Genomic DNA, 27,899 nt, shown 5'->3' with positions numbered 1-27,899 from the left:
GGGGGCTTTGACCTGCTCCGTTTCCGACCTGGGCCGGTACACCCCTCCTTAGACGACCTGGTAGTCCCGGGCTTCCCCAGAAGCACCATATCGATACCGAACTTAGTCTGGACACCCGTTCGACATAGTGGACTGCATCCCACAAACCCCAGGCTCATTCGATCCGACAACCTCAGCCTCCCGGTAACTTGGACTACAGGCACGCGCCACCGTGTCCGGCGAGATCTGAAGCTGCAAGTGTGGGTCATGAGTTGATTTCATGTGACGTCATCGAGAATGGGCTACATCTGCACAGCCTATTCATTTGTGCTTGAGTCGAATTCTCGTGTGTGTATTCATTGCATTCTAAATTAATGAATAAAAATGTTTTAGGAAAACTTTTGGGGAATATGAGGTGCTATGCAACCCCCCAAATTAATAGCCTGTTGTTTGAATCTACTCTGTGACATAAGCAACCAAAGGAACTGTTGTTTTATTTATCAACACAATGGAGAAGACTTAAAAGGTTGGATTCCGAAGTATTGCCTAGGCTGAGCTGCAGCGTCTATTCACAGGCGCAAACCCACTACTGGACAGTACGGGGGCTTTGACCTGCTCCGTTTCCGACCTGGGCCGGTACACCTCTCCTTGGACGACCTGGTAGTAACCCACACGAGCCTGCGGAGACCATACAAACTCCACACAGAAAGGCCCGGGATATTGCCCTCCTGAGCGATGACAGGACCCAAGCAGGAATCTAATCCAGGACCTGCTGCAAGCAGGCAGCGTAAAGTCGTCAGCATCAGTTTCTATCATGGACACTTGAAGAAGAGTTGGGTGAGTTGCGTAAAGTTGATTTCCAGGCTTCCAATACCTTTACTTACCGTACAAATTGTGTCTGTGAAAGAGAAACTTGGATTCGGCCGTTCTCTTTGCAGATCTGTTTTTGTTCCACCACTGGGGACCTGAGGTGAGGCAAGCCCGCAGGCTTGAGGACACACGGCGTCCCTCTCATGGAAAATCTCTCATCAGAGCTAAGAGTCTCTCCAGCACTGACTGCTAACTCTCCTCCAAGAAGCACTGGATAAGAGCGTCTGCTAAATGACTAAATGTAAATGTAAGCACAAATCAATGTTCTATTACACTGAGTGTGTGTAAATCCAGATTGGAGTCACGTAAATGTCTCATACGAACCTAATGCACTACCTGAATTAAAAGAAGCCTGTATGTGTCTAAATAATTTCTGGAGTGAGGTTATATTAACCATTTACTTTTCATATTTTCACGTTGCGGTTAGGTAGATCTTGATGGGTGATGGTCAGTGTTAAATGTGTATTTGTGAGTGTTGGGTAAGATAGTTACCAACATTAGATCATACTGTGCACCAAAAACAGTCAGTTGGTCCAAAGCAAAAACTTGAAAGAGAATGCATAATAAGATATGGGTTTTTCTTGACTCTGAGAACAGAATGAACCATTTCTCTACATAAGCTGTATTACCCATCCAGTGAAATTCTCTCATGTGTATATGCTTCTGTATTGACCTATTTATACAGCAAAGTGTGCAGTGGTGATCAATGATTTATAAGTATAGCCACTCAGAAACGTAAAAGCTTTGGGCTGTTGAAAGCATGGTTGTTCTCGATTGAGATGCTGTAATACAACAATGTTATACAACATTAATACAACTCAAAACGGACAAAATTCATAAGATTGGAATGCAAATGACTTTTTGATTTGCTTCCTGGACACCGTATTTGTCGTAGTCTGTAATGGATATTAATGGATGGTAAAAGAATACTCAACCAATGTGGCTTTTGCCTTGAACCTAACACCAACACTGAATCACTATAGATACTTGTTCTGGGCAAAAGCCAACCCATAATGCAATATAATAATAATATCAGGCTGAGTCATGATGTGAGTAAAATTCACAAGTCACATGGTCACACAGCATCCCAGAGCACTGTCATATGCAGATGCATATGCACAGCCAAATGTCGGCTTCTTCTATTGTTTAGGACGTGCAAAGGGTGCAACATCAACACTTGATATTGTGAATAATTAATAATATGGATAGAGTTGGGGAGACTAGTGGAGGGTTAGCAGTTATTCCAGGTCTTCGAACAGAAAGCCTGGTCTGGCTTTACAACATGGCCCCTGGGGGAGGGGAAAATCAATGCTGCCTCAGTAAAGCCACTGAGCTCGGCCCTCTGAGGAAACAGTCAATACTGAGCTCTGGACTCTTGAGTTCTTATAATGTAAATGCACTGCCTTACCACGCTAACACAAAGAATAATGAGAAACTTGTGTCTGTATCTTGTAAATCCAGCTATGGACTTCCGTGCGTTACTTGTGAATTTATATTGACTAAAACCAAAAGGTTGTTTTGCAGCCATTGAGTTTTCTGTTTCAAGGATGACCACTTCACTGTGATGGCATGGTTGGGAAGAGGAAGCATAAAGTGCAGCCCCATGAAGAAACTTGATATAAATAGCTTCGATGCTGTGGAGTTACAGCTTGTTAATGATGTAATACACACAGCATCAGTACTTTATAGGATCTCACTGATCACAGAAACGACATCCGGATCAGACATGTAAACCTGTGGGGAATAAGCCAAATTAGATATTTAAAATGGGGACAAGGTATCTCTGTGGATCCACTTTGATCTTGACAATTTTATGAGTTAAAAATACCTCAAAATTAATTATGCATGCACAGAGGGACTGCGCAGTGCACTAATTCACATTAGATTTACGACTGCCTCAACCCACAGTTCTGCCTCCAATTTAGAACCTTCAAGATGAATTTCACTTATTATAGAAACCTATTCTAATTACTAATGTGATACATGGTTTACATTGCCATAGATAACCCTGAACATCTTACCTCTGCATTATAAGTAACAAAGAAACTAGCAACAAAAAAGCCCAAACCAAACATACTTTTTTTATTTGGAACAGTCCAGTAAAACAGGCAATATGAAGAATAGTCCATAAAGATTTATTTTTAAAAGGCTTTCTTTTCTTTAAAGAGGATGCAAAAGAGATGATAATAATAAGAGTTTTAATAAGGTCACTGTAATCGAAGGTAGCTCTTGCAGAGTTCATGGTCCCTAATATCCCCCCAACCTCCGTTCTTCACATGGGGGGCCACACCTCCAACACCAGGGGCGGGAAGTCTCTTAGTTATCAAGAGGTTCTTTGGAAACAGCTGGTTTCCACTGCTCTGGAGAATGTTCTCTATCTTGATTTTCTGGCTGGCCGGCATACACACTGCCTTCTTGTGATGCATGCCACAGTCCCCAGCATGGAAGATCCTGGGAGCCTCGCACACCATCACCTTCCAGTAGGAGGGCAGGCAGGTAACAGTCAGGTGCTGCAGCGACCAGTCCCAGTTGTAGTCGTCATAAGTGCAAAAAGCATCAGTACAGTGGATGAGCTTCTGGTAGGTGGCCCTGCCCAGAGCCATCCCCATGTTGTGCTCAGTAGACTTCCAGGCTTTCACCTCCACCTTGTTGGCTTTGCTGGAGTAGCCAACATGGGTGTAACTCCCCATAGACAGGATGTCACAGTCAGGGCACTGCTCTGTCTTCAGGACCGTCATCAGCTTCAGGGTGTGGATGAAGTCAGGTGACAGGAAGTGGTCCTCTTCAATCAGCAGGACCAGACCGTTGTGGTCCTTCATAGCCCTGACTCTGTCCCAAACAAAATGCAGCTTCCACCACCAGTGGTGTTTGGTCTGGGAGAACTTGGCTTCGCGGTAGTGTCCGAACGAGTCAGGGTACTCTGCATTGATGCAACCCAGCATTAAGGCTTCTGTCTTGGAAATGTCTCTGGGGCAGTCTTTGGGGTCATTACCAGGGAACTCCTGGGGGTAGAGTTGTATGCTGAATGGAAAGAAGATCTGAAGGACCTGACAGAAGTCAACTGAGGCCACCACCTGGTTGACCTCCGGGGACCAGAAATCGTGGCTGAATACCAACAGCACCCTCTCAATGCCCTCTGCTTTCCTCAGGCTCTCCACAAGCAGTTTCAAGTAGTCAGGCCTGTTGTGCACTTGGACCACAACAACCAGATCGTCTTTATGTCTGACTGTCTTGAACTTCTCCTCGTTTCTCACGGTCTGGTCAAAGTTGAGCTGGAACACAATGCCACGGTATACCAAGGTGGTGTTGTCTACATCTGGCTTCAACACTTTCTCCTTCTCCTTTACCTTCTCCTGGTGAGTCTCATTGGCAATCGCAGCACGGATGACAGGTGGGGGTTGCTTACTGACCACTGGTGTGGCCTGTACCTGGTTACTACTACTACTACTACTACTGCTACTACTACTTTTCACAGGCTCTACTTCTTTAGGGACAGACGTGCTGTTACTCTTCTTCTGCTTTCCACTGCTCCAGAACGCCAGCCCACAGATGACTACCACCAGTGTCAGAATCACCACCTTCCTCTTGTAGATTCGGAATCTCATGATAGGCAGTCACCCCCTTGGGAAGGGAGAGAAGTTGATTGTAGAGAAACGGAAAGGTCGGTTTTATTATTGCTAATGGGTTGTGCTGGGCCGGACAGCTGGTTTTGATACTCTTCGGAAATTAGATTGACAATTAAGCCAACTTTTGGAATGTAAACGTGGATCGTTCTGGAATGTCAATGATGCCAGATGAATATCCCATAAGGCATGTTGGTTGCTGGTAGGCAGCAGGATAGCGGTGTGCATGTAATCACTGAAAGAAAAAGGAAAAAGGGTAGATGTTGTTTATGTTTCAGTTGTGTAGCTTAAGTTTGATACGCATAACAATACCAAACCTAAATAAATCAAGAAATGCGGGTTCCCTATACAAATTTTACGAGATTCCCTACCCCAGATTTGAAAATATATGATTTTCTTAAGTTGTTGATAATACCAAAAATCCACTTTGTTTCCGCTATATTTACTCCCATCTTTAGGCGCCTTTAACGATCCATGTAGATTCATTAAATGGAGAGAACTGTACTACAAAGTCGACATGAATTGCATACCGAGACGACAAATGGTATACAAGCACAGAACAATACAGGAATAAAGTAACTAATAATTTAAGGGTGCAGTGCAACAGACCTGTGCAACATGGATTCAATTGAAATCTTTGCCGTTACTTACCGATAGGATATCTAGCTAAATAGCTAGCCATGTACATAACATAACCTACCATGCGATGAGGAAATCATGGTTGTCAGCCATCTAGTTGACGTTAACAATCTAGCTAGACTAACCATAATGATTCTACACTGAAGCGTTCCTTCCTTCAAATCGTTTGGCAAGTCACTACAAGCAGCCCACTCACGGCGCTTCCGAGCAAATGATATGGCAGCGTATTCGAACTACAGAATAGCTACAGAAGACAACTGTACTGTATTCAAACGTTAAAACCAAGCAACTGAACAAGCGTTACTGTATTAGCTAATGTTACTTAGCAAGATGAGACACCCAATACGCCAAACTATTGAGATGAGTGACGACGTAGCTAGTGTTAGCTATTTACAACAAGAGCCTCTTCGGTTGCGCCCCCCCACCCCTAAATTAATAAATCGTTGCCAGCAGTGTCGCAAGCTCAAGTGTAAATACAGATTTTCATAATTACCAAAAAACGCTAACGTACCGTGCAGCTTCGTCACCAAAATTCAACCAAGGATAGACGTCAAAGATTCATTCTCCTCCATTCCTTTTATCCAGCTCCAGATGTCTGGATAAAAAACGCTATCCAACAGTAAGCTAGGGCTGGCTCAAAATACCAACTACGGAACGACTGCTTGCTGCCTGGCTGCCTGCAAGTCTCCCACAATGCACTGGCTAAGTGAGGGAGGACCACAACGTCAGAAATAAAGTGATAACGTCTGAAATAACCATAACGCGTGATCTTAAGTTGTACACCACCAATGCTTTAAAATCTCGATTGTGAAATTAGTAACATATGACTCTACTGTGAAATTCATAACGTATTTATGTGTGGCATCAACTATGGCCTTTCTGTAGTTCTTTAGTATGCATTAACAAACTGCTTTTAAGAACTATAAAGTCAAACGTTATACATGTAAAGAACAAGACTGAAATTATGAAATAAAGGGCTGCTAATTTCTACCATTATCAGATAGTACGTATGATAATAGTCTAACTGTACTACACTGACCTAATTCAGCCAGACATACCTAATTAATGTATTTGACATGAATTTACTCTACAAAGCATTCACTCACCATCTTCAATCCAAACGTGAAAGCTACAGTTATTGACGGAATTTTGGCTTAGTCTGTCCAGTAGGCCTATAGTCGGCCCATATAGTTACACACAGAATACAAAGACCTGCAGTGCTAAGCCTATAAAAGCATATCCTATAAACTGTTCCTTTGTGCTCTTAAAGTGAAAGACAGTAACAAACAACATCCTATTTTGCTCTCAGGTCACACTTGAACACTATAGTAGCCCACGTAAGAACTGAACTCACAACGCAAGCAGATACATGGCATTGTTGTATTAGCACAAACCTCTACCCAACTGAGCCACTTATAGGTATCTAGATGACGTGAAATAATACAGTTTAGCATCATTAAAAAACAACTTTCAGTCGTCGTTTCCATGGTTTTTGTTGTTATTATTATTGTGATCCAGTTTCGTTTACCGCTAGGAGGCACCATATTTTGCCGTGAACGGAAGAAGGATGTGCTGAAGAGTTTTACTTGCGCACGCGCAACATTCTTCCTTCCTTTTCGACATTCGACCGAAAGAGACAAGATGGGCCATCAACAGCTCTATTGGAGTCACCCCAGAAAATTCGGCCAGGGTTCCCGATCCTGGTCAGTTTTCTTCAACATATTATTCATAAGCGAACATTACATAATTTAGATGTGGGTTCATAGTTCGTTTGGCGTTCTTTGACCGAATTAACTTATCTTAAACGTGCACCACATGGATGGCCGAGCTCAAACTAATATGGCGGCTGCTCCACATTAAAGTGCACCGGTGTCCGTGGCTGTTATTATCTAGAATGCTAGACTTCTATATTAATTGTAGGTCGGTTGCCTATGCCGTCAACGTGCACTCTTAAACGGTTGTCGATAGATGATAAATTGAATGTCAGTATATGTACATTGAAAGCTGAAGTAAATAGGTATGTTTTACTAGTGGTGCGGAGGGAACTCGGCAAGCTAGCTTGTTAGCTTGCTAACTTTGAATTAACATCCTACTACGTTCATTTTAAGTACATTTCAAAATGAATTAATCAAACTATTTCTTTACTTCCAGCCGGGTTTGCTCGAACAGACACGGTTTGATCCGTAAATATGGTCTGAACATGTGCCGTCAGTGCTTCAGGCAGTACGCCAAAGACATCGGCTTTGTGAAGGTAAGGCTTCCGCTGGGATTCGAACCTGACTTAATAAATCGACTACAGTCTGTACATGCATCACAGCGTTTAGAAAGTCTTATATACAGTCACTAACTGCATTACTGTCCTTGATGGTATTAATTGTCACTGCTTGTTAACGTTGATATCCTAAACTTGATTTCCCTCCCACAGCTGGATTAAATGCATTGCGATGTCGAGTCCCACTCATGCATTGCGATGAGAGGGCTACTCGACTCGAGCAGTTTCCCGCAAACTTCAATGGATATGGGATGATGAGGCATTGAAATAAACGTTTTCTTTTGTCCAAATCTTGTATTGTCTTTATTTTTTTCAACTCTTTGAGTTTAATGTATAGATAAAATTGACTTGGACAAGATTAGCCTACATAATGTCCACTGATTTGTATGAGGCCCTATGTCTTGAATGCCAGTCTCATTAAATATGCTTAATTCCTGTCAAATTACGTGGCTGTGTTCATGGTACACATCAATTTGGATAAAATGACAAGTTTCACTAAAGGATATAGATTGAAGGCACTGGGTTCCAGGCACTGGTGTTGCTTGAATTAAAGGTATCATGTTACACAAACATTAAATTAGTCCTGCGGTGGAATAGTACTAGTGTTAACTACATTTACATTTAGCAGACGCTGTTATCCAGAGCGTCTTGCAGTAAGTACAGGGACATTCCCCCCGAGGCAAGCAGGGTGAAGTGCCTTGCCCAAGGACACAACGTCATTTTACACGGCTAGGAAACGAACCGGCAACCTTCTGATTAATAGCCCACTTCCCTAACCGCTCAGCCATCTGACTAATGTTTTACGGTAGGCTGGCATGACACCAAGAGCATTGAGAAATTCGAACTGGCGCGGGCATCCCTTGAGCCAACTGTTATTTAATCATTTTGCTATCTTTTCACTGCGGACATACTTCTCAAGAGAACGTTTTGTAAAAATGTAACGTGAGTTCGAATGCTCCACTTTGTCAAACTTTTTTTTTACATTGTTGGACACTAGATGGGAGCAGTGTTCCATCTGAGTTGAGCTCTTGGAAGTGTTTGGCCTGGAAAAATCCTAAAACAGTCCAGACCTCCCTCAAAAGATTTCATGGGCATCGATTATAATGACACGTGTTTTAAATTGATATTGAGAGCATATGGAGGCAACACGACAGTGGGCCTAATGGTATTAACTCCAGTGATTTCCCTAAAAAACTCATGATCGTTTTATTTTCCTTTTGGGAAAACAATCTGAAACCACATTGTTCATTTAGAACTACAGATCTACACATGCCAAGAGAACAGCGCAAAGGGCAAGAAATGTCAGTGACGTCACATTCGATCACCTCATGACCCATACCTAAAGCTTCAGATCTCGCCGGACACGGTGGCGTGTGCCTGTAATCCAAGTTACCGGGAGGCTGAGGTTGTCGGATCGAATGAGCCTGGGGTTTGTGGGATGCAGTCCACTATGTCGAATGGGTGTCCAGACTAAGTTCGGTATCGATATGGTGCTCCTGGGGGAGCCCGGGACCACCAGGTCGTCTAAGAAGGGGTGTACCGGACCAGGTCGGAAACGGAGCAGGTCAAAGCCCGCGTACCGTCCAGTAGTGGGTTTGCGCCTGTGAATAGACGCTGCAGCTCAGCCTAGGCAATACTTCGAAACCGAACCTTTTAAGTCTTCTCCATTGTGTTGATAAATAAAACAACAGTTCCTTTGGTTGCTTATGTCACAGAGTAGATCCAAAACAATAGGCTATTAATTTGGGGGGTTTCATAGCACCTCATATTCCAAAAAGGTTTTCCTAACACATTTGTATTCATTAATTTAGAATGCAATGAATACACACACGAGAATTCGACTCAAGCACAAATGAATGGGCTGTGCAGATGTAGCCCATTCTCGATGACGTCACATGAAATCAACTCATGACCCACACTTGCAGCTTCAGATCTCGCCGGACACGGTGGCGCGTGCCTGTAGTCCAAGTTACCGGGAGGCTGAGGTTGTCGGATCGAATGAGCCTGGGGTTTGTGGGATGCAGTCCACTATGTCGAACGGGTGTCCAGACTAAGTTCGGTATCGATATGGTGCTCCTGGGGGAGCCCGGGACTACCAGGTCGTCTAAGGAGGGGTGTACCGGCCCAGGTCGGAAACGGAGCAGGTCAAAGCCCCCGTACCGTCCAGTAGTGGGTTTGCGCCTGTGAATAGACGCTGCAGCTTAGCCTAGGCAATACTTCGGAAGCGACCTTTTAATTCTTCTCCATTGTGTTGATAAATAAAACAACAGTTCCTTTGGTTGCTTATGTCACAGAGTAGATCCAAAACAACAGGCTATTAATTTGGGGGGTTTCATAGCACCTCATATTCCAAAAAGGTTTTCCTAACACATGTGTATTCATTAATTTAGAATGCAATGAATACACACACGAGAATTCGACTCAAGCACAAATGAATAGGCTGTGCAGATGTAGCCCATTCTCGATGACGTCACATGAAATCAACTCATGACCCACACTTGCAGCTTCAGATCTCGCCGGACACGGTGGCGCGTGCCTGTAGTCCAAGTTACCGGGAGGCTGAGGTTGTCGGATCGAATGAGCCTGGGGTTTGTGGGATGCAGTCCACTATGTCGAACGGGTGTCCAGACTAAGTTCGGTATCGATATGGTGCTCCTGGGGGAGCCCGGGACTACCAGGTCGTCTAAGGAGGGGTGTACCGGCCCAGGTCGGTAACGGAGCAGGTCAAAACCCCCGTACCGTCCAGTAGTGGGTTTGCGCCTGTGAATAGACGCTGCAGCTCAGCCTAGGCAATACTTCGGAACACAACCTTTTAATTATTCTCCATTGTGTTGATAAATAAAACAACAGTTCCTTTGGTTGCTTATGTCACAGAGTAGATCCAAAACAACAGGCTATTAATTTGGGGGGTTTCATAGCACCTCATATTCCAAAAAGGTTTTCCTAACACATGTGTATTCATTAATTTAGAATGCAATGAATACACACACGAGAATTCGACTCAAGCACAAATGAATAGGCTGTGCAGATGTAGCCCATTCTCGATGACGTCACATGAAATCAACTCATGACCCACACTTGCAGCTTCAGATCTCGCCGGACACGGTGGCGCGTGCCTGTAGTCCAAGTTACCGGGAGGCTGAGGTTGTCGGATCGAATGAGCCTGGGGTTTGTGGGATGCAGTCCACTATGTCGAACGGGTGTCCAGACTAAGTTCGGTATCGATATGGTGCTCCTGGGGGAGCCCGGGACTACCAGGTCGTCTAAGGAGGGGTGTACCGGCCCAGGTCGGTAACGGAGCAGGTCAAAACCCCCGTACCGTCCAGTAGTGGGTTTGCGCCTGTGAATAGACGCTGCAGCTCAGCCTAGGCAATACTTCGGAACACAACCTTTTAATTCTTCTCCATTGTGTTGATAAATAAAACAACAGTTCCTTTGGTTGCTTATGTCACAGAGTAGATCCAAAACAACAGGCTATTAATTTGGGGGGTTTCATAGCACCTCATATTCCAAAAAGGTTTTCCTAACACATGTGTATTCATTAATTTAGAATGCAATGAATACACACACGAGAATTCGACTCAAGCACAAATGAATAGGCTGTGCAGATGTAGCCCATTCTCGATGACGTCACATGAAATCAACTCATGACCCACACTTGCAGCTTCAGATCTCGCCGGACACGGTGGCGCGTGCCTGTAGTCCAAGTTACCGGGAGGCTGAGGTTGTCGGATCGAATGAGCCTGGGGTTTGTGGGATGCAGTCCACTATGTCGAAAGGGTGTCCAGACTAAGTTCGGTATCGATATGGTGCTCCTGGGGAAGCCCGGGACTACCAGGTCGTCTAAGGAGGGGTGTACCGGCCCAGGTCGGAAACGGAGCAGGTCAAAGCCCCCGTACCGTCCAGTAGTGGGTTTGCGCCTGTGAATAGACGCTGCAGCTCAGCCTAGGCAATACTTCGGAACACAACCTTTTAATTCTTCTCCATTGTGTTGATAAATAAAACAACAGTTCCTTTGGTTGCTTATGTCACAGAGTAGATCCAAAACAACAGGCTATTAATTTGGGGGGTTTCATAGCACCTCATATTCCAAAAAGGTTTTCCTAACACATGTGTATTCATTAATTTAGAATGCAATGAATACACACACGAGAATTCGACTCAAGCACAAATGAATAGGCTGTGCAGATGTAGCCCATTCTCGATGACGTCACATGAAATCAACTCATGACCCACACTTGCAGCTTCACATCTCGCCGGACACGGTGGCGCGTGCCTGTAGTCCAAGTTACCGGGAGGCTGAGGTTGTCGGATCGAATGAGCCTGGGGTTTGTGGGATGCAGTCCACTATGTCGAACGGGTGTCCAGACTAAGTTCGGTATCGATATGGTGCTCCTGGGGAAGCCCGGGACTACCAGGTCGTCTAAGAAGGGGTGTACCGGCCCAGGTCGGAAACGGAGCAGGTCAAAGCCCGCGTACCGTCCAGTAGTGGGTTTGCGCCTGTGAATAGACGCTGCAGCTCAGCCTAGGCAATACTTCGAAACCGAACCTTTTAAGTCTTCTCCATTGTGTTGATAAATAAAACAACAGTTCCTTTGGTTGCTTATGTCACAGAGTAGATCCAAAACAATAGGCTATTAATTTGGGGGGTTTCATAGCACCTCATATTCCAAAAAGGTTTTCCTAACACATTTGTATTCATTAATTTAGAATGCAATGAATACACACACGAGAATTCGACTCAAGCACAAATGAATAGGCTGTGCAGATGTAGCCCATTCTCGATGACGTCACATGAAATCAACTCATGACCCACACTTGCAGCTTCAGATCTCGCCGGACACGGTGGCGCGTGCCTGTAGTCCAAGTTACCGGGAGGCTGAGGTTGTCGGATCGAATGAGCCTGGGGTTTGTGGGATGCAGTCCACTATGTCGAACGGGTGTCCAGACTAAGTTCGGTATCGATATGGTGCTCCTGGGGGAGCCCGGGACCACCAGGTCGTCTAAGGAGGGGTGTACCGGCCCAGGTCGGAAACGGAGCAGGTCAAAGCCCCCGTACCGTCCAGTAGTGGGTTTGCGCCTGTGAATAGACGCTGCAGCTCAGCCTAGGCAATACTTCGAAACACAACCTTTTAATTCTTCTCCATTGTGTTGATAAATAAAACAACAGTTCCTTTGGTTGCTTATGTCACAGAGTAGATCCAAAACAACAGGCTATTAATTTGGGGGGTTTCATAGCACCTCATATTCCAAAAAGGTTTTCCTAACACATGTGTATTCATTAATTTAGAATGCAATGAATACACACACGAGAATTCGACTCAAGCACAAATGAATAGGCTGTGCAGATGTAGCCCATTCTCGATGACGTCACATGAAATCAACTCATGACCCACACTTGCAGCTTCAGATCTCGCCGGACACGGTGGCGCGTGCCTGTAGTCCAAGTTACCGGGAGGCTGAGGTTGTCGGATCGAATGAGCCTGGGGTTTGTGGGATGCAGTCCACTATGTCGAACGGGTGTCCAGACTAAGTTCGGTATCGATATGGTGCTCTTGGGGAAGCCCGGGACTACCAGGTCGTCTAAGGAGGGGTGTACCGGCCCAGGTCGGAAACGGAGCAGGTCAAAGCCCCCGTACCGTCCAGTAGTGGGTTTGCGCCTGTGAATAGACGCTGCAGCTCAGCCTAGGCAATACTTCGGAACCCAACCTTTTAAGTCTTCTCCACTGTGTTGATAAATAAAACAACAGTTCCTTTGGTTGCTTATGTCACAGAGTAGATCCAAAACAACAGGCTATTAATTTGGGGGGTTTCATAGCACCTCATATTCCAAAAAGGTTTTCCTAACACATGTGTATTCATTAATTTAGAATGCAATGAATACACACACGAGAATTCGACTCAAGCACAAATGAATAGGCTGTGCAGATGTAGCCCATTCTCGATGACGTCACATGAAATCAACTCATGACCCACACTTGCAGCTTCACATCTCGCCGGACACGGTGGCGCGTGCCTGTAGTCCAAGTTACCGGGAGGCTGAGGTTGTCGGATCGAATGAGCCTGGGGTTTGTGGGATGCAGTCCACTATGTCGAACGGGTGTCCAGACTAAGTTCGGTATCGATATGGTGCTCCTGGGGGAGCCCTGGACTACCAGGTCGTCTAAGGAGGGGTGTACCGGCCCAGGTCGGAAACGGAGCAGGTCAAAGCCCCCGTACCGTCCAGTAGTGGGTTTGCGCCTGTGAATAGACGCTGCAGCTCAGCCTTGGCAATACTTCGGAACGCAGCCTTTTATCAAGTTATTTCAAGTGTGTTGATCTCCTTCAGTACCTTCTTTTTTTTCTAATCCTGACATTACACTAATGCGTTGACACCCTTTGACGTTTTTAGAGCTTCGCCCCTAGTCTCTTGAAGCTCTAAAAACTAGGGGCTTCGCCCAGATCCCAGACATATTGTTACAGTTGGCCGATGTTCGCTCCCAATAGCGATCGAACATGCCACGCTGCTCGGGGGGCCATTATCCGATCTACCCGCTTAGCCTAAAAGAGGTAACATATATTGATAACTATCGTCAGTTTTCCCAAAAATATATTTAAAAAAACGTTTCTAAAGGTTGAAAAAATCTTTTGGTAAGAAAGTCGAGAAAAAAAAAACGTTTTGAAAGCTTGAAAATTAATATTATTAAGATTTTTTTTTCCAATACTTTTTATCACATCTGGACCATCTGTCATCAGAATAGGTGACCTCCCTGTTACATGGCTGAAAACGTCTGACACACCAACCAAACCATGTCAGGTGACTTATCTGTTATTGCAATGTATGAACAAAAGACAATCACCAATCTGGTCAACAATTGGACCTGGGCACAAGAGGTCACATATTTTGATAGCTGTCCTCAGGTTGAAAACATATACGTGAAATAAAGTTTCAAAAGGTAGAATAAAAAATAAAAATAAAATAGTTCTAAACTTTTTTTACACATCTGGACTTGATAGGTATTGTCAGAATATGTGACCTCATAATGTCTGACACACCAACCAAACCATCTCAGGTGACTTATCTACAGTGGCGGTTCTAGACAAATTTTACTGGGGGGGGCAAAGGGGTGCCAGTGTTTAATCAGAGGGGCACATTAAAAAACGGAAACAAATGATATTTAAAAATTAAATACTTTAATTTTGCTTTACATTAAAATCATACAAACGGCTCTGGCTCTCCCTCTTCCAGCTCCTCAGTTCTCTCAATACCTTGATATATTTCTATAACTTTTTTATTTACTGGGGCAAAAAAGACTGCAATGTCCCTTCCTCGTTTCATGATGACTACTAGAAGAAGAAAAACGTGTAAAAAAAAAAGAATGTTTTTTAATTCTTCAGTCAGTTCAGGGGGGCCACAGGGGGGGCCAGGGAAATTTTTTACAGGGGCACTGCCCCCTGTAGCCCCCCGTGTAGAACTGCCCCTGCTTATCTATCCATGCAATGTAAGCTATGAACAAAAGACAATCACTGATCTGGTCAACAACTGGACCTGGGCACAAGATGTCACATATTTTGATAGCTGTCTTCAGGTTGAAAAAATATTTCAATGTTTCAAAAGGACAAAAAAAAAAAATACTAAAATGTTTTAGCCTACATCTGGAACTGAAAGCTGTTGTCAAAATATAAATCACATTTCACATCACAAGGTTGAAAAATATTTTCGAATCTTAAGAAATTCGGCATTAACTGTGTGTATTTTATGTGTCTGTGTGTGCTAAAAACACTGATGCAATTGTCTCTGAGTGTGTGTTGTTTATGCTGTAATTTTTGGGGGGACGATTAATGAAATGGGCTGTCGAAGCCAAGCAAACCAACTCTCTTACTGTAACACTGACGACCAGTCACGTAGCACAGCTGTCCCATCTATCGCTGAGATCACGGAAAATAAATGTTCAGAATGCTTTACCTCCCTGTTGGCATGGAAACATCCCACTGGGTCACCTGCTCTCTGCTGCCATCACAAAAAGAGGTACTTGCTGAGAGCTCTCATGGACATGCTGATCAACCCAGTTGGAATACTATCTTAGTAAAACATCCTCACAGGAGGCTCCAGTTTTAAGCAAAGTGTTGTGTATCCGCATTATCTCAAACATTTACGTGACTGCTCTGAAAGACTGCAATACCCAATCCTGCCCAAGGGGGCAGCAGTGCACCGCAATGGGACGTGGAGACAAGAGCGAGCGTTCAAAGGCAAAATCAGCGGGGTGCTTGTGCAGCACCCTGGGGAGTCACTCTCCACCCTCTGTTAAGAAAGAGATGCAAATTGACAATGGTAACAGTCTTGACAAGGCTTTGAGCTGGGGCCTACCTAATTGAATACCCCACATCCATTTGAAGTGCCAGGGCCGGCCGTGGGTTAGGCTGATACCGTGTGGAGAGGGGGCAGTGGGGCTGCGGTCTTCACCCAACAACAAGGGAGGCTGAGTCAAAGGGTAGACATGCATAATCAAATAGATCCTTCACTGATCTATGTCTGATGTTGCTCTCTGGATGGATGTGTGTGTGTGTGTGTGTGTGAAAGAGAGAGAGATATAAGGAAAAGGGATGGGGAATGGATGAGTGACAAGGACTGACAAGGAGAAATGGAGAAACAGGCAGAAAGAGAGAGGGATCTTCATCTATGTACTTTTGACCATCTGTTTTCTCCTCCCTCCCTCCCTCCCTCCCTCCCTCCCTCGCACGCACGCACACACACACACACACACACACACACACACACACACACACACACACACACACACACACACACACACACACACACACACACACACACACACACATACACATGCAGGCAAGAAAGAAAAAAAAAAAGACTGTCTGAATGTGCTTGTTACAGAAACAGCAAGAGAGAGAGACAACATGGCATACTGCCAGAGATGACTTGCTCTTTTAACGCTCTATATAACATGGCAAATTTTCCTGGTCTTTAAAATTACTCATAAGTGGTAAAGATCAAATAGTGACATTTAACAATATGGAAGTGACATGGTGTCATTGCAAACGTGATTGATTCCCCTTGGGCCACAAGTGTCTAATATTCCTCTCACACTGTCTTTTATTTATGCAACCAGCCATGGATTGATAATTGCACCATGTTCCTGACTGGGTGGTAGGTAGCATGCAATACAGCATGTGTGTTCAGAGTATGTCAGGGTTATTGGTGGGTTTCATGGGAACAGTTATAACCATTAACCCTATTCAAAATCACAGTGGGAATCCATACATTAATGCAAACCGCAAACTGAAAGTAACCTTTAACATCCACCTACTTATATGGAACTCTAAGATAACCTTGGAATGTTGACAAATATTTGACATTGTTTACAGGAAACAGCGTTGTTATGTGCCGAGGCTACTGCTCAGCAATCACTAACCCACGGTTAAACTACGGACTGGAGATGTCACCACTTGTTTGGAAATCAAATAATTTTCAAACATTCTCAAGGCCTTGAAAGTGTTTACTTTGAGAGTTCTCATGAAAGTCTATGTTTCCAGCACCTTTACAATTAACATTATGCTCTCAAACCTTGCTCCCGTGCTTCTATTCATCCTGTTTCCACTTTAGTACTTTGTTTCTGATTTAATAATGATTTTACACATTGCTTTCTTGCAGGGCATCCGGAGCAGGCATGACCTCCTGGTCTGAGGTCAGGGTCTGCCACCCACTATCCTTGTTAGCAGTTGTTAATTCCATCAACCTTTTGTCTCCATGCTTGGGAAATTACTGTGACTTGTCATGGTTTGTTAGTGTGTGGCCTTGTGTCCATCAAATACCAGCCCCCTCCACTTGTAATATGGGCCAAATATATAGATTTTTATGGTTAAAAGTGGATGCCAGTTTCTATGAAAACAGGTCAAGTAACCTACAAGAAAGAATGTTTTGGGGAAAAGTTCTGAGAACATAGTGATGTTCTTAAGATTAGGTGCAATTTGTAGAATCTGTGATGAATTACCGCCAGAAACTGTGTGCAGTCCTTACCAAAATGACCTTTACCATAGAAACAACTGAATCCAAACAACTTACAGAACCACCAACCGTATTCACCATTGCTGTAACGTCTGGAGGCTTTTCACAAGACATGGTCTTCATCTCCATTTCAAAGAAATGGAAGATGTTGTTTCCAGGCAGGTGTTTGTTTGACAAACAGAAGCTAGAATTGAATCACGTAACTTTGAGAATCTCGCCTTCTTTATCAAAAACGTGAATCTCAACTCAGGAAGTGGGAGCCTGGCGGGAATTGTACAGATGAATAGTTATGAGACGGTTTATTTTTGACCCCCCGTCTGAATAATTCGATGACTTGCATGGTTACTCACCACAAGTGTATTTGAAATGCAGATTGGCTGCCATTCGCCATGAAAATGTCGACCCTCGCACACACTCGCAACGGCCTTCCGTTTTGACCTGTCGTCGCTTGCCGCAGATGATGTTTTCCACAGTGAGTGCCCTAACTCAAGGACACAAGGATCAAGAGCTTTCAGAGCACCTTTCAGATAGTCGGTCTGGCTGATGAGACTCCAAACTACCTTCCCTGAGCTGCTCTTCATGTGGGAACAGCAGCCGCTCATATGAAGCAAAGGGCCACTGAATGTCTAGTTCTGTAAATGTAAATGTGTTATTCTAGCAGTGTGTGGTAAATGTTATGCATTCATTTACACTGGAATCACTTCAAGCCTGATTCAGTTTCCCACTGGTCATGTGTACTTCCTTCAGGCATTACAAAAAGTTAAATGACTGGGTTAAGAGAACGGATATATGGGCCTATGGTATCTAAAGGTTGCAGGATTAAAAAAATGCTGGAGGTGGAGATAGTCCATTGTTGGTTGTTGGAGATGTGTTAGGTGATGGTGGAGCTCCCAGGTGGTTAGCTGTGCCTCTAGCTAAACGTTGTTCCTCCTACTCTCTATCTGATATCAGAGAGAGAGAGAGAGAGAGAGAGAGAGAGAGAGAGAGAGAGAGAGAGGATAGATAAGGTTGGGGGAGAGAGAGAGCAAGATAGATGGAAGAGAGGAGAAAGAGAGGGGTTTCTTATGAGTCCATGTCTGCAGGTTAAGCAGGATTCCAGTAATGATCCCAGAGGGGAAAGGGAGGGGCCTACCTGGGGGTGATACACACTGAGAGACTTGACTTTGTGTAAAGGCAACAGAACTGAGATGGGGCAAAAAAAGATGGAGAAACAGAGAGGAAGAGAGTGAGAAACAGAGTGAAGGAGAGTAAAGGAGAGAGTGAGTAAGAGAGAAAAAATAAAGAAAGAGAGGTGAGGTGAAAAGACTCTGGGGCTATCGATCTCACTTGTCCAGTCGCTAGAGGATCCAATACCAGTTAACATGATGCAGCGTCCATATATATAAGGGCCGCAGGGCATCTGTGGACAGGGCTGTGATGAGAGTAATTGAGAATGATAGAGATCAGTTAGAGCCAGGTTCCTATTGATCAGGCTGGGGTATAAACAGATAGTGAGATCAATAAAAATAGGTCAATGGAAATTATAGCCATTTTGAAGAGCACTAATGAGCAGGTTAGGTGACAATGCCATGCAAGTCAGGTATCTTTTTTTGGTCACCAAGAAATAACAATAGTAGATTGAGTAGAAGGAATCATATTGCTTGGCAGCCAGTCAGATTACCAAGGGGGAAAGGTTGCGGAGAGACAGGTGAAGCCTTGGTGAGAAAGGATGACATGAGCGTGGAGACTTGAGGGGTGAGGATGAGGGTAAGGGGGGGGGGGGAGACAGAGGACTTGGTGTGTTAGTGCAATGTGCGATAACATTTCCACACCAGTGTGGACAACAGTCAGGCTTCCAGAGAGGTGCTTATCTGGGTCTGTCAGGGTCTATCAGCATCTGTCATGTTTACTCTTCAGGTCCGTCGGCCTGCCCGACTCTGGCAGACAGCCTCCTTCATATCATTCAGCCCAGAGCTAACCTGAAGACGCAAACAAACACGCACGCACCCCCCACCCCAAACACACCAAACTCCTCTTACTATCCAGCACTTCTATTTACTCTGGGCCTCAGGTTGCTGTTCCACAGCTCCAAGTATTTTATCCACCTCCACCTTTTTCCTCTGCCTCCCTCTCTCACTCTCTCTCTCTCTCTCTCTCTCTCTCTTTGTATCTTTCTCTCTCATCCCCCTCCTTTCTCCTGCACTCTCTCTGTATCTCTCTCCCCCCCCCCTCTCTCTCTCTCTCTCTCTCTCTCTCTCTCTCTCTCTCTCTCTCTCTCTCTCTCTCTCTCTCTCTCTCTCTCTCTCTCTCTCTCTCTCTCTCTCTCTCTCTCTCTCTCTCTTTGTATCTTTCTCTCTCACCCCCCCTTTCTCCTCCACTCTCTCTGTATCTCTCTCTCTGTATCTCTCTCTCTGTATCTCTCTCTGTATCTCTCTCTCTCTCTCTCTCTCTCTCTCTCTCTCTCTCTCTCTCTCTCTCTCTCTCTCTCTCGTACTCTCTCTCGCAGAGAGAGAGTACGAGAGAGAGAGAGAGTGTGTCCCTGGAACAAAATGGCTGAAAGCTATCAGTATACAATTTCTTACAGTTTGAGATAAACAGTGGATATGCAGTTTGTTTACTTGTTTCAAGGCAAAACGACTTACATGATACTGTACATGGTTCTCTTGGATATTGTATTTCCTAACCGTTAAATACAAATCAACGATGACCCGATTATGTAGTATGTCTGCAAAGAAAGTGTGTCCATGTATGAGAGAAAGAGAGAGAAAAAGACAGAAAGTGTGAAAGAGAGAGAGAGAAAAAAGAGGTGTCAGAGAAGGAGAGTGAAAGAGAGTGGGAAAGACAGGGTGTAAGAGAGAGAGGGAGAGGGTGAAAAAGAGAGAGAAGGTGTGGCGGAGAGAGAGGATAAACTACAAAATGTCGGAGGTGGAAATGTCAGGAGTGTGGAGCAGTGTCAAACTGAAAGGAACAGGAGGTTGAAACCGTAATTAGTATCTCAGGTCTCCATGTCTCGGGGATTCAGCAGTGTCACAGTCACAGACATCCAGAGTGGAAGAGAAGGGATTAGAACTGGGACAGGGACTGGTGGAACCTGACCCCTGACCTTTACCAGGAACATTTGCTGTTAGACAGTTTGACTGCTGTTGATCCTCAGACGCTTACTCTGGCTGTCTGTTATAATGACTTAATCAATTCTGAGGGGTCAGACAGGTGCCTGCTCCTCCTCTGTAGGAGTGTGTGTGTGTGTGTGTGTGCAGGTGCACAGACAGCACTGCCTATCTCTGACAGAGCATGTTTGACAGCAAGTTCTGCATGAGAAATCCCTGTTTGCGATTGTGATGTGACTCACTGTCCTTCCCTTTGGTCATATTGTGAAGACCCCTTTAAAGGTGACAGAAACATGTTTTTATTCAGAGGTGTTTTGTTTTCTCTAATGACAACACTGGGGAGGGTGTTTCTGGGAATCCACTGCATCTATCTGATGCCATGATCCCTTAATCAAATCACTGCAGACTTTAGTCCTCTGGTTGTGTGTAGGTGTGTCAGAAGAGCACTCTTACTTTAAAGCTGTTGTCTCAGGACAGCATGTGCATTACATACACGTAACTAGATGTAAAACTCATCAGGTTCAATTGAAGGAGTCAGGTGGCCTGAGCGGTGAGGGAATCGGGCTAGTAATCAGAAGGTTGCCAGTTCGATTCCCGGCTGTGCCAAATGACGTTGTGTCCTTGGGCAAGGCACTTCATCCTACTTGCCTCGGGGGGAATGTCCCTGTACTTACTGTAAGTCGCTCTGGATAAGAGCGTCTGCTAAATGTAAATGTAAATTGAAGAGACAAAATGGAGGCAAGTGAACTCTTCCCTGTCAGTCCTGACGATGTCTGGTTATAGATGGACGGGATCTAAACTGTCGCTGGAATGACATGACCATTCTTCTCACTCTGGAGAACATCACCTGCATCATGTCTGTCTGGTCCTCTTCAAATCTCATGAAATATGAAAGAAACATTCAATGCTAAAGTGATTTGTCTTTCTCTGAATGAGCCACTCTGAATGTGCTGGTCTCTCAAAAAATGAATGAGTTGAAAAAGAATTCCATCAACAAAGACAGCAGTTGACTGAAATGTGATCTTTATTAAAATAGGCACTTCCTCCAAATCCCTACTGAACGTGAATAGAGTGGATTCATTAAATTGTGTGGGTGACTGAATCACATCACAGAGAAGAGCAGCCCTCTAGTTATTGATGACTACCAGACCAGTACAGGGCTGTCATAGTAAACATCCTCTCTTGCATGTTTACATGGCTCGGAACATGCGTGTGAGGTCAAAAATCCAGGTTATCCCCCCCACACACACACACAGCTCTAGACTCTAGAATAACCAAGGCTGCATGCTCACAGGAAGTAAAATAACATTTCGCGTTCACAGTTTTACATAAAGCGTTTAATACGTGCAGCCTTCGTGTTAATTTTGAAATGGTCTGTTTGTGTGTTTACGGCATGATAATAATAAGACTTTATTTATAAAGCACCTTTCATACAAGAAATGCAGCTCAATGTGCTTTACATAAAATCAATAAAAACAATAATACAAGTGGTAAAAGTAATACAAAAAAATATTTGCGATTTCCCGATATATATATATATATATACTATATATATTTAAAAAAACATATAACAAACCTAGCCGCAATCTATCTGCGGTCTCTCAAATCCGTCTTAGACTCGAGCTGCCTTTGCAGTTTCCAAAACATATAACAAACCAGACTAGCCGTAATCTATGCGGTCTCTCGAATCCGTCTTAGACTTGAGCTGAATGTATGTGTGCACCTGTGCGTGTGCACCTGTGCGTGTTGAAAAGAGATAGAGGCAGCAAGAGAGCAAAAAGGGAGAGGTGTACACGCGGGCATAAGCATGTCCGTCTGCTCTGCGTCTGCTCTCCGGGCAAACCTACAAATAGATATCCTGACATTCTGCCGTCTTTTTATTAATTCATAAATGTCAGAGAGGATCAGTGTGGTGCAAAATGACGACCGGTTTGGGAATTTTAAAGTCATGGTTACCCGAGCAATTTAAAAGTCACCAACCACTGTGCAGCCCTCTCCAAACTCCTCCTCTCTCATCTCCTCTCTCGTTCCTCCAGTCATCCCTCAGGACTGCTCTCCTTCCTCCTCCTGTCTGTTCTCTCCTGTTGTTATTCCACACCCATCACTGTTTTAATACATAGTTCATCAAAGCAACTTTTGGCAAAACAGAAACTGTCCACAGAGCTGTTCAGACTGCACCCCCTAACAATCAAATTAAATAAATCCTGTGGTTTTGTTTTCATCTGCATCTGACTGATTTACCTACGTCTACAACCCACACAGAGACCAAGGTCAGGCAGAAAGATGTCTGTCTCCTTAAAGATGAACAACTTTACCAAGAAGGTAATCAAATGTCATGTAATTTTGTTATGTTGAGTTGAAGGTAAATACTGCGTCATCTGTTGTCAGTCATCTGCTATTGCCTGCCACAAGGACTCGAGTATGCTTCATTAGGTATATATTAGAGAAACAAATCTATCGGTCAGAATGATCTGAATTGGCTGGACAGACGCTTCTAGGGAACTGTAGTGAGCAAGCAGGATGTGTAGAGGATCTGGACACTCTGGTTAACATGCTCGAACTGTTGCCCTTGACTACTGGCTTGTCCTTGCTGTCTATAGGGATGTGGAGTCTTATCAGCATAAACAACAAGGTATTGCCTGACTAAGCCCCTGGTTAAAACATACATTTCCCATGAGCCCTTTGTAAATGATTTATCGAGGTTAATTGTTCACATTATACATGTATGGAAACATAGAATTTCATTTTACCTCCATTACTGAAACATGAATTATTCACCATGCTTGGAGCTGAGGATATTATTAATAATCACAATTTGGACACCAACACACACTTGATGATTTATGAGTTCTTGGTCATAAGTACATTGTAGTCTCATTCCTGCGCTTTAAAAGCAACATGTGCAGTGAACGTGTTAGGGGACTGGACAAGCCAACCTCATCTTAGAGCAGGTCACTGTCATCTAACTGGTTTAAATGCAGGAGGCAGAGCTCTCCAACAAGCTAAGACCAATTATTGAGATTAATTTGAGACTCCCCTCCAACCTTACTCTATTTAGAACATCTGTGAGGGATCACGTAAATGATGATGTACGAGGCATAATTTAGCCGGGAGAGATAAGAAGAGGTCTGGAAGAGCTGATTGTAACCTAATGGAGTTGAGCAGAGCTGTGCAGGAGGAGACAGAGAGAGCATGTTCAGGTAGGAGCTTTATCAACGTTAATAAAAGCCGTAACTGCAGCAAGGAGAGGGGGCCTCGCGTTCCACATCCACTCCCGTCCTGTATCTGCTCTGATCCAGGGATCAGGGCTGAAATGACGACACAATATCCCATGCTGTGATGAGGGAAATTAAGCCGCACCTTTTACAGGGCTGTAACAGTAATTTAGGGTCTTTTTTTCCCATCAGTAGCTACATGTTTGAATAGCCGTGTTCAAGTAAAGGCAGGTACGACTGGCACCCCAGTGGGCCTCACATCATTATTACTTAGGAATTTGATGATTGCTAATTTTAACTGCAATGAATTCTTAAATGGGTCTATGAGAACATCATCACCACTGTGTATCACTGAGCTTTCTACTGTAATGGAATTAAATGGAAACCCACTGTGCTATGGCTAATGTAGCATGAAAACCATTCTGAGAAAGAGAGAGAGAGAGAAGAGAGAGAGCGTGAAGGAGAGAGCGAGCGAGAAGGATAGAGAGGAGAGAGAGAGAGAGAGAGAGAGAGAGATAAAGAGGAGAGAGAGAAAATGAGAGAAAGAAAGAGAGAGACAGAAGGAGAGAGAAGGAGAAAAAGAGAGAGAGGTGGACCAGAAGTAAGAGACACCATCTCCACAAGCTTTATTTGCACTGCAAATGAAAAAAAAGGGGTTCCATTTTACCTCCTTTCACATGAAGGTCAGTGTAGGTTGAAGACAAGATCAGGGACAGGTGGAGTCTGTGCTTGGTTGAATTCATATGGATGGAGGATGATTGTATAATGTTTTGGTTGAATTGCTTTCTACTCTGAGGAATCTGACTAGCACATAGAAAATGAAGATTGGTCACCTACAACAACTCGCTGTGAAATATTTTACTGTTGATTGTTTTTTCTACAGGTACACTCTTGCACTTTTTTAGTTTCATGTTGTTTAATTGTAACTTGTTTAGTAACTGCATGCTCTTATGGTTCTTCCCTTTGGCACTTATTTGGTTTTTCACAATGTGTGCTTCATGTTTTGGCTGCTCGCAATGTTTGGGGCTATCTTGTTGTTATGATCAGTGACCTATGCTCTTTTGTAAAGCTCTCTCTTGGAAGTCGCTTTGGATAAAAGCGTCTGCTAAATGCATAAATGTAAATGTAAATGTAACAAGGGGATATGTGAAAATGTTTTTAATAATCATTAAAACTATCCTTTCGATTTCCATTCACCGTACCCTCGCTTATTCTCAACCTTTAATGTCCAGGAGTAGATGTGTGTAACGTTGTGTGGCTGCAGATTGCTAATCTAATCCCTGGGGTTCCAGTTAAGCAGCATGTGGGGGGGTCAGGTGGCTGAGTGGTTAGGGAGTCAGGCTATTAATCAGAAGGTTGCTGGCTCGATTCCCGGCCGTGCAAAATGATGTTGTGTCCTTGGGCAAGGCTCTTCACCCTACTTGCCTCGGGGAGAATGTCCCTGTACTTACTGTAAGGCGCTCTGGATAAGAGCGTCATGTAAATGTAAATCAAATCAATGTTTGTGTCCCTACATATTCTTTAACAACGTGTGTTTCAGATTGTGTCTGTGCATGTCTTCTCTCCGCTTAGGTAAATGCATGTCTCTGTGTGTGTGTGTGCCAACCAGGCCGAGAGTGTGTGTGTATGTGTGCCAGCCAGGCCTTGAGAGTGTGTGTGTGCCAGCAAGCCATGGGTGTGTGTTGTGATTGCTAACAAAGCAGGAGACTGGGAGACAGAAACCTTGTTTACTCAATGGAGATAACAACAGCTCAATCACCTACCGGACCTGCATACCTAATTGGTGTCATTATTAAAGCGGGGACAACTTGGAGGAGATAAGTTTAACATTTGCATATTAGAGAGCTGAGCTGATAAAGGGTGCCTCATGTCAGCTGGCTGTTGACAAGAGACCGGCAAATGATACCAGAATTCAATCAAATTTGCACTTGGTAATAAACTAAATGTCACCTCTGTCTAAAGAGACTCATGGAAGTTAAGTGGAAGTCGAATTTCTGTAGACTATTGGTTGTCTATATGGTAAACATGCTCAGAACTTCTCGCTAAGCTATTTAAAAAAAGGTGTTTTAGCTGTAGCAGGCCAGCCTTAATGACTCCCAGCTGGGTGAGCAATTTGTCAGTGGGCAGGCTAGCTGGGAAGTCCAATCTAAAAAGGATCCATTTATCTGTAGTCATATTCAGGGAAGCCACCTTCCCTCTCAGGTGCCAAGTCGTGTTTTCGGTGGTATTTCCCAGCTACGTTGTGGAGGGCTTAAGTAAAATGTCACTTGTGAATCTTACAGTGGGCCTGATTGCATCTGCCCCTCACTGTGAAATCGACCCGAGCACAGCTCCCAGGGGGCTTCTCTTGTTAGATATTAATTTCACTCTGCAGCATTCACAGCGGGTCCACATGAGAAGGGGGAATACACACACACACGCAGACACGCACACACATGGACACACACACAGAGACAAACAGACACACACACACATGGACACACACACAGAGACAAACAGACACACACACACACCCTGTTGAACCAGGCTTTTCATTATCACCAGGTCTTTATTTCCATGGCTGCTCAGGCCCCCTGGCTGGAATGAGGATGTCAATCTCTCCCTGTATTTGTATGATAATTATAGACTCTGTGCGTGTGTGTATGTGTGTAGCTCAGCAGAGAGAAAGAAAAAGAGAGAGAAAAAAGAGAGAATTGGTAAGGGTTGCTCAGAATTGTACAAACACACACACCAGAGGAATTGACTAAAAGTTGTTTGTTGTTGTTCAAAGTTGTAAGGGAGTCAGATGGCTGAGCGGTTAGGGAATCGGGTATTAATCAGAAGGTTGCCGGTTCGATTCCTGGCCGTGCAAAATGACGTTGTGTCCTTGGGCAAGGCTCTTCACCCTACTTGCCTCGAGGGGAATGTCCCTGTACTTACTGTAAGTCGCTCTGGATAAGAGCGTCTGCTAAATGACTAATTGTAAATGTAATGTAAATGTTCTGTGGGACTGAGGGAAACAACCTTATCTTTCCAGTGTTCAATTTGAAGCGCGCACAGGAAAATCCTGTGTGCTGACTGGTGTCAACACACCAACTGAGCACACGCATTTGTAGTCGTGGTGTACACGTGGCTAAAAGTTGTGTGACAAAACAAGAAATCCTGTGCAAACCGTCAGCTGAACATTTACACTGACATTAGATTCACATCCGTCTCTGTTGAGTTTTCAGCTCAGAATTTCCCTCTGAAGACAAGGCAACAACCCAAGCTCAGCAGTGTGGGAAGATTCAGAGGCAGCCATGTTGAGAACATAAATAGGCCCCTGACCTCTGAAGTGGCCCCATCATCCTCAACAGCAAACAAGAGGTCCAGGTCAAGTGCAGAGACCAGGTCTAATGTCGCTGTGCTTGCTGCTTACACCCAGAGTGGGTAGTTCTCACCAAACAAGCTCCTTTGCACATTCTCCAAACTGACACGTGTTACACGTGAGGGCAGATTTTCCCCATTACCTTCTGTGTGGAGTGCACATTTTGCATGTCATTACCCAGCCTGTATGTAACATCCCCGTCCATTAGGTGGTTAGAGGCATGGTTTCAAAAACTCATTTCCAAGTCCCACGATGCCACCGGCCTTGAATTCTTGAGGAGTTTGAGCCGTTCTGAAGCACTACACACACACACACGTACACACACGCATACACACGCACACACGGGTACACACTCGCACACACAGTCGCAAGCTCGCAGTGGACCATTTTTCACCTGAGTGCCAGTGTGTCGGTTGAATCCCTGTGAATCCCTGTACACCAACAGTTGCACCTCCAGTCATCCGTATGTCAAACTCCTGAAGTTTGCGGACGACACCACCCTTATTGGGCTCATCTCTGGTGGAGACGAGTCTGATTATAGGTGGGAAGCGGCCAACCTGGTGACCTGGTGCAGCCAGAACAACTTAGAGCTCAATGCTCTTAAGACAGTGGAGATGGTTGTGGACTTCAGGAGGAACACAGCCCCACTCACCCCCATCACCCTGTGTGACTCCCCAGTCAACACTGTGGAGTCCTTCCGCTTCCTGGGCACTATCCTCTCCCAGGACCTCAAGTGGGAACTGAACATCAGCTCCCTCATCAAGAAAGCACAACAGAGGATGTACTTCCTTCGGCAGCTGAAGAAGTTCAACCTGCCAAAGACAATGATGGTGCACTTCTACTCAGCCATCATTGAGTCCATC

At 44.5% G+C, this 27,899-nt stretch overlaps 3 protein-coding genes across 5 annotated transcripts in view; 2 read left to right on the top strand and 1 right to left on the bottom strand.

Moving 5' to 3' along the window:
* Window positions 1-27,899, top strand: part of LOC134025319 (solute carrier family 25 member 47-A-like) — a 312,104-nt gene that overhangs the window by 108,580 nt on the left and 175,625 nt on the right. The window lies entirely within an intron of this gene.
* mgat2 (alpha-1,6-mannosyl-glycoprotein 2-beta-N-acetylglucosaminyltransferase) lies at window positions 2,969-5,856 on the bottom strand. Of its 3 annotated transcripts, none has more exons than XM_062467694.1 (2): window positions 5,605-5,856; window positions 2,969-4,707 (listed from the first exon to the last, which is right to left on the bottom strand). In XM_062467694.1, the coding sequence occupies exon 2, from the start codon at window positions 4,452-4,454 to the stop codon at window positions 3,057-3,059; it is 1,398 nt and encodes a 465-aa protein (XP_062323678.1). In that variant the 5' UTR covers window positions 4,455-4,707; window positions 5,605-5,856; the 3' UTR covers window positions 2,969-3,056. The 3 variants fall into 3 exon arrangements, with proteins under 3 accessions (XP_062323678.1, XP_062323679.1, XP_062323680.1); XM_062467695.1 differs by having other exon boundaries at window positions 5,623-5,856; XM_062467696.1 differs by lacking the exon at window positions 5,605-5,856 and adding an exon at window positions 5,173-5,194.
* Window positions 6,655-7,673, top strand: rps29 (ribosomal protein S29). The gene is made up of 3 exons (XM_062467698.1): window positions 6,655-6,814; window positions 7,263-7,362; window positions 7,537-7,673. The coding sequence occupies exons 1-3, from the start codon at window positions 6,753-6,755 to the stop codon at window positions 7,543-7,545; spliced, it is 171 nt and encodes a 56-aa protein (XP_062323682.1). The 5' UTR covers window positions 6,655-6,752; the 3' UTR covers window positions 7,546-7,673.

The sequence above is a fragment of the Osmerus eperlanus genome, chromosome 8 (assembly GCF_963692335.1).
Source record: "Osmerus eperlanus chromosome 8, fOsmEpe2.1, whole genome shotgun sequence".
NCBI lineage: Eukaryota > Metazoa > Chordata > Actinopteri > Osmeriformes > Osmeridae > Osmerus > Osmerus eperlanus.
Note: the sequence above shows the minus strand (reverse complement) of the source record. Positions and strands in the feature narration are given on the sequence as shown.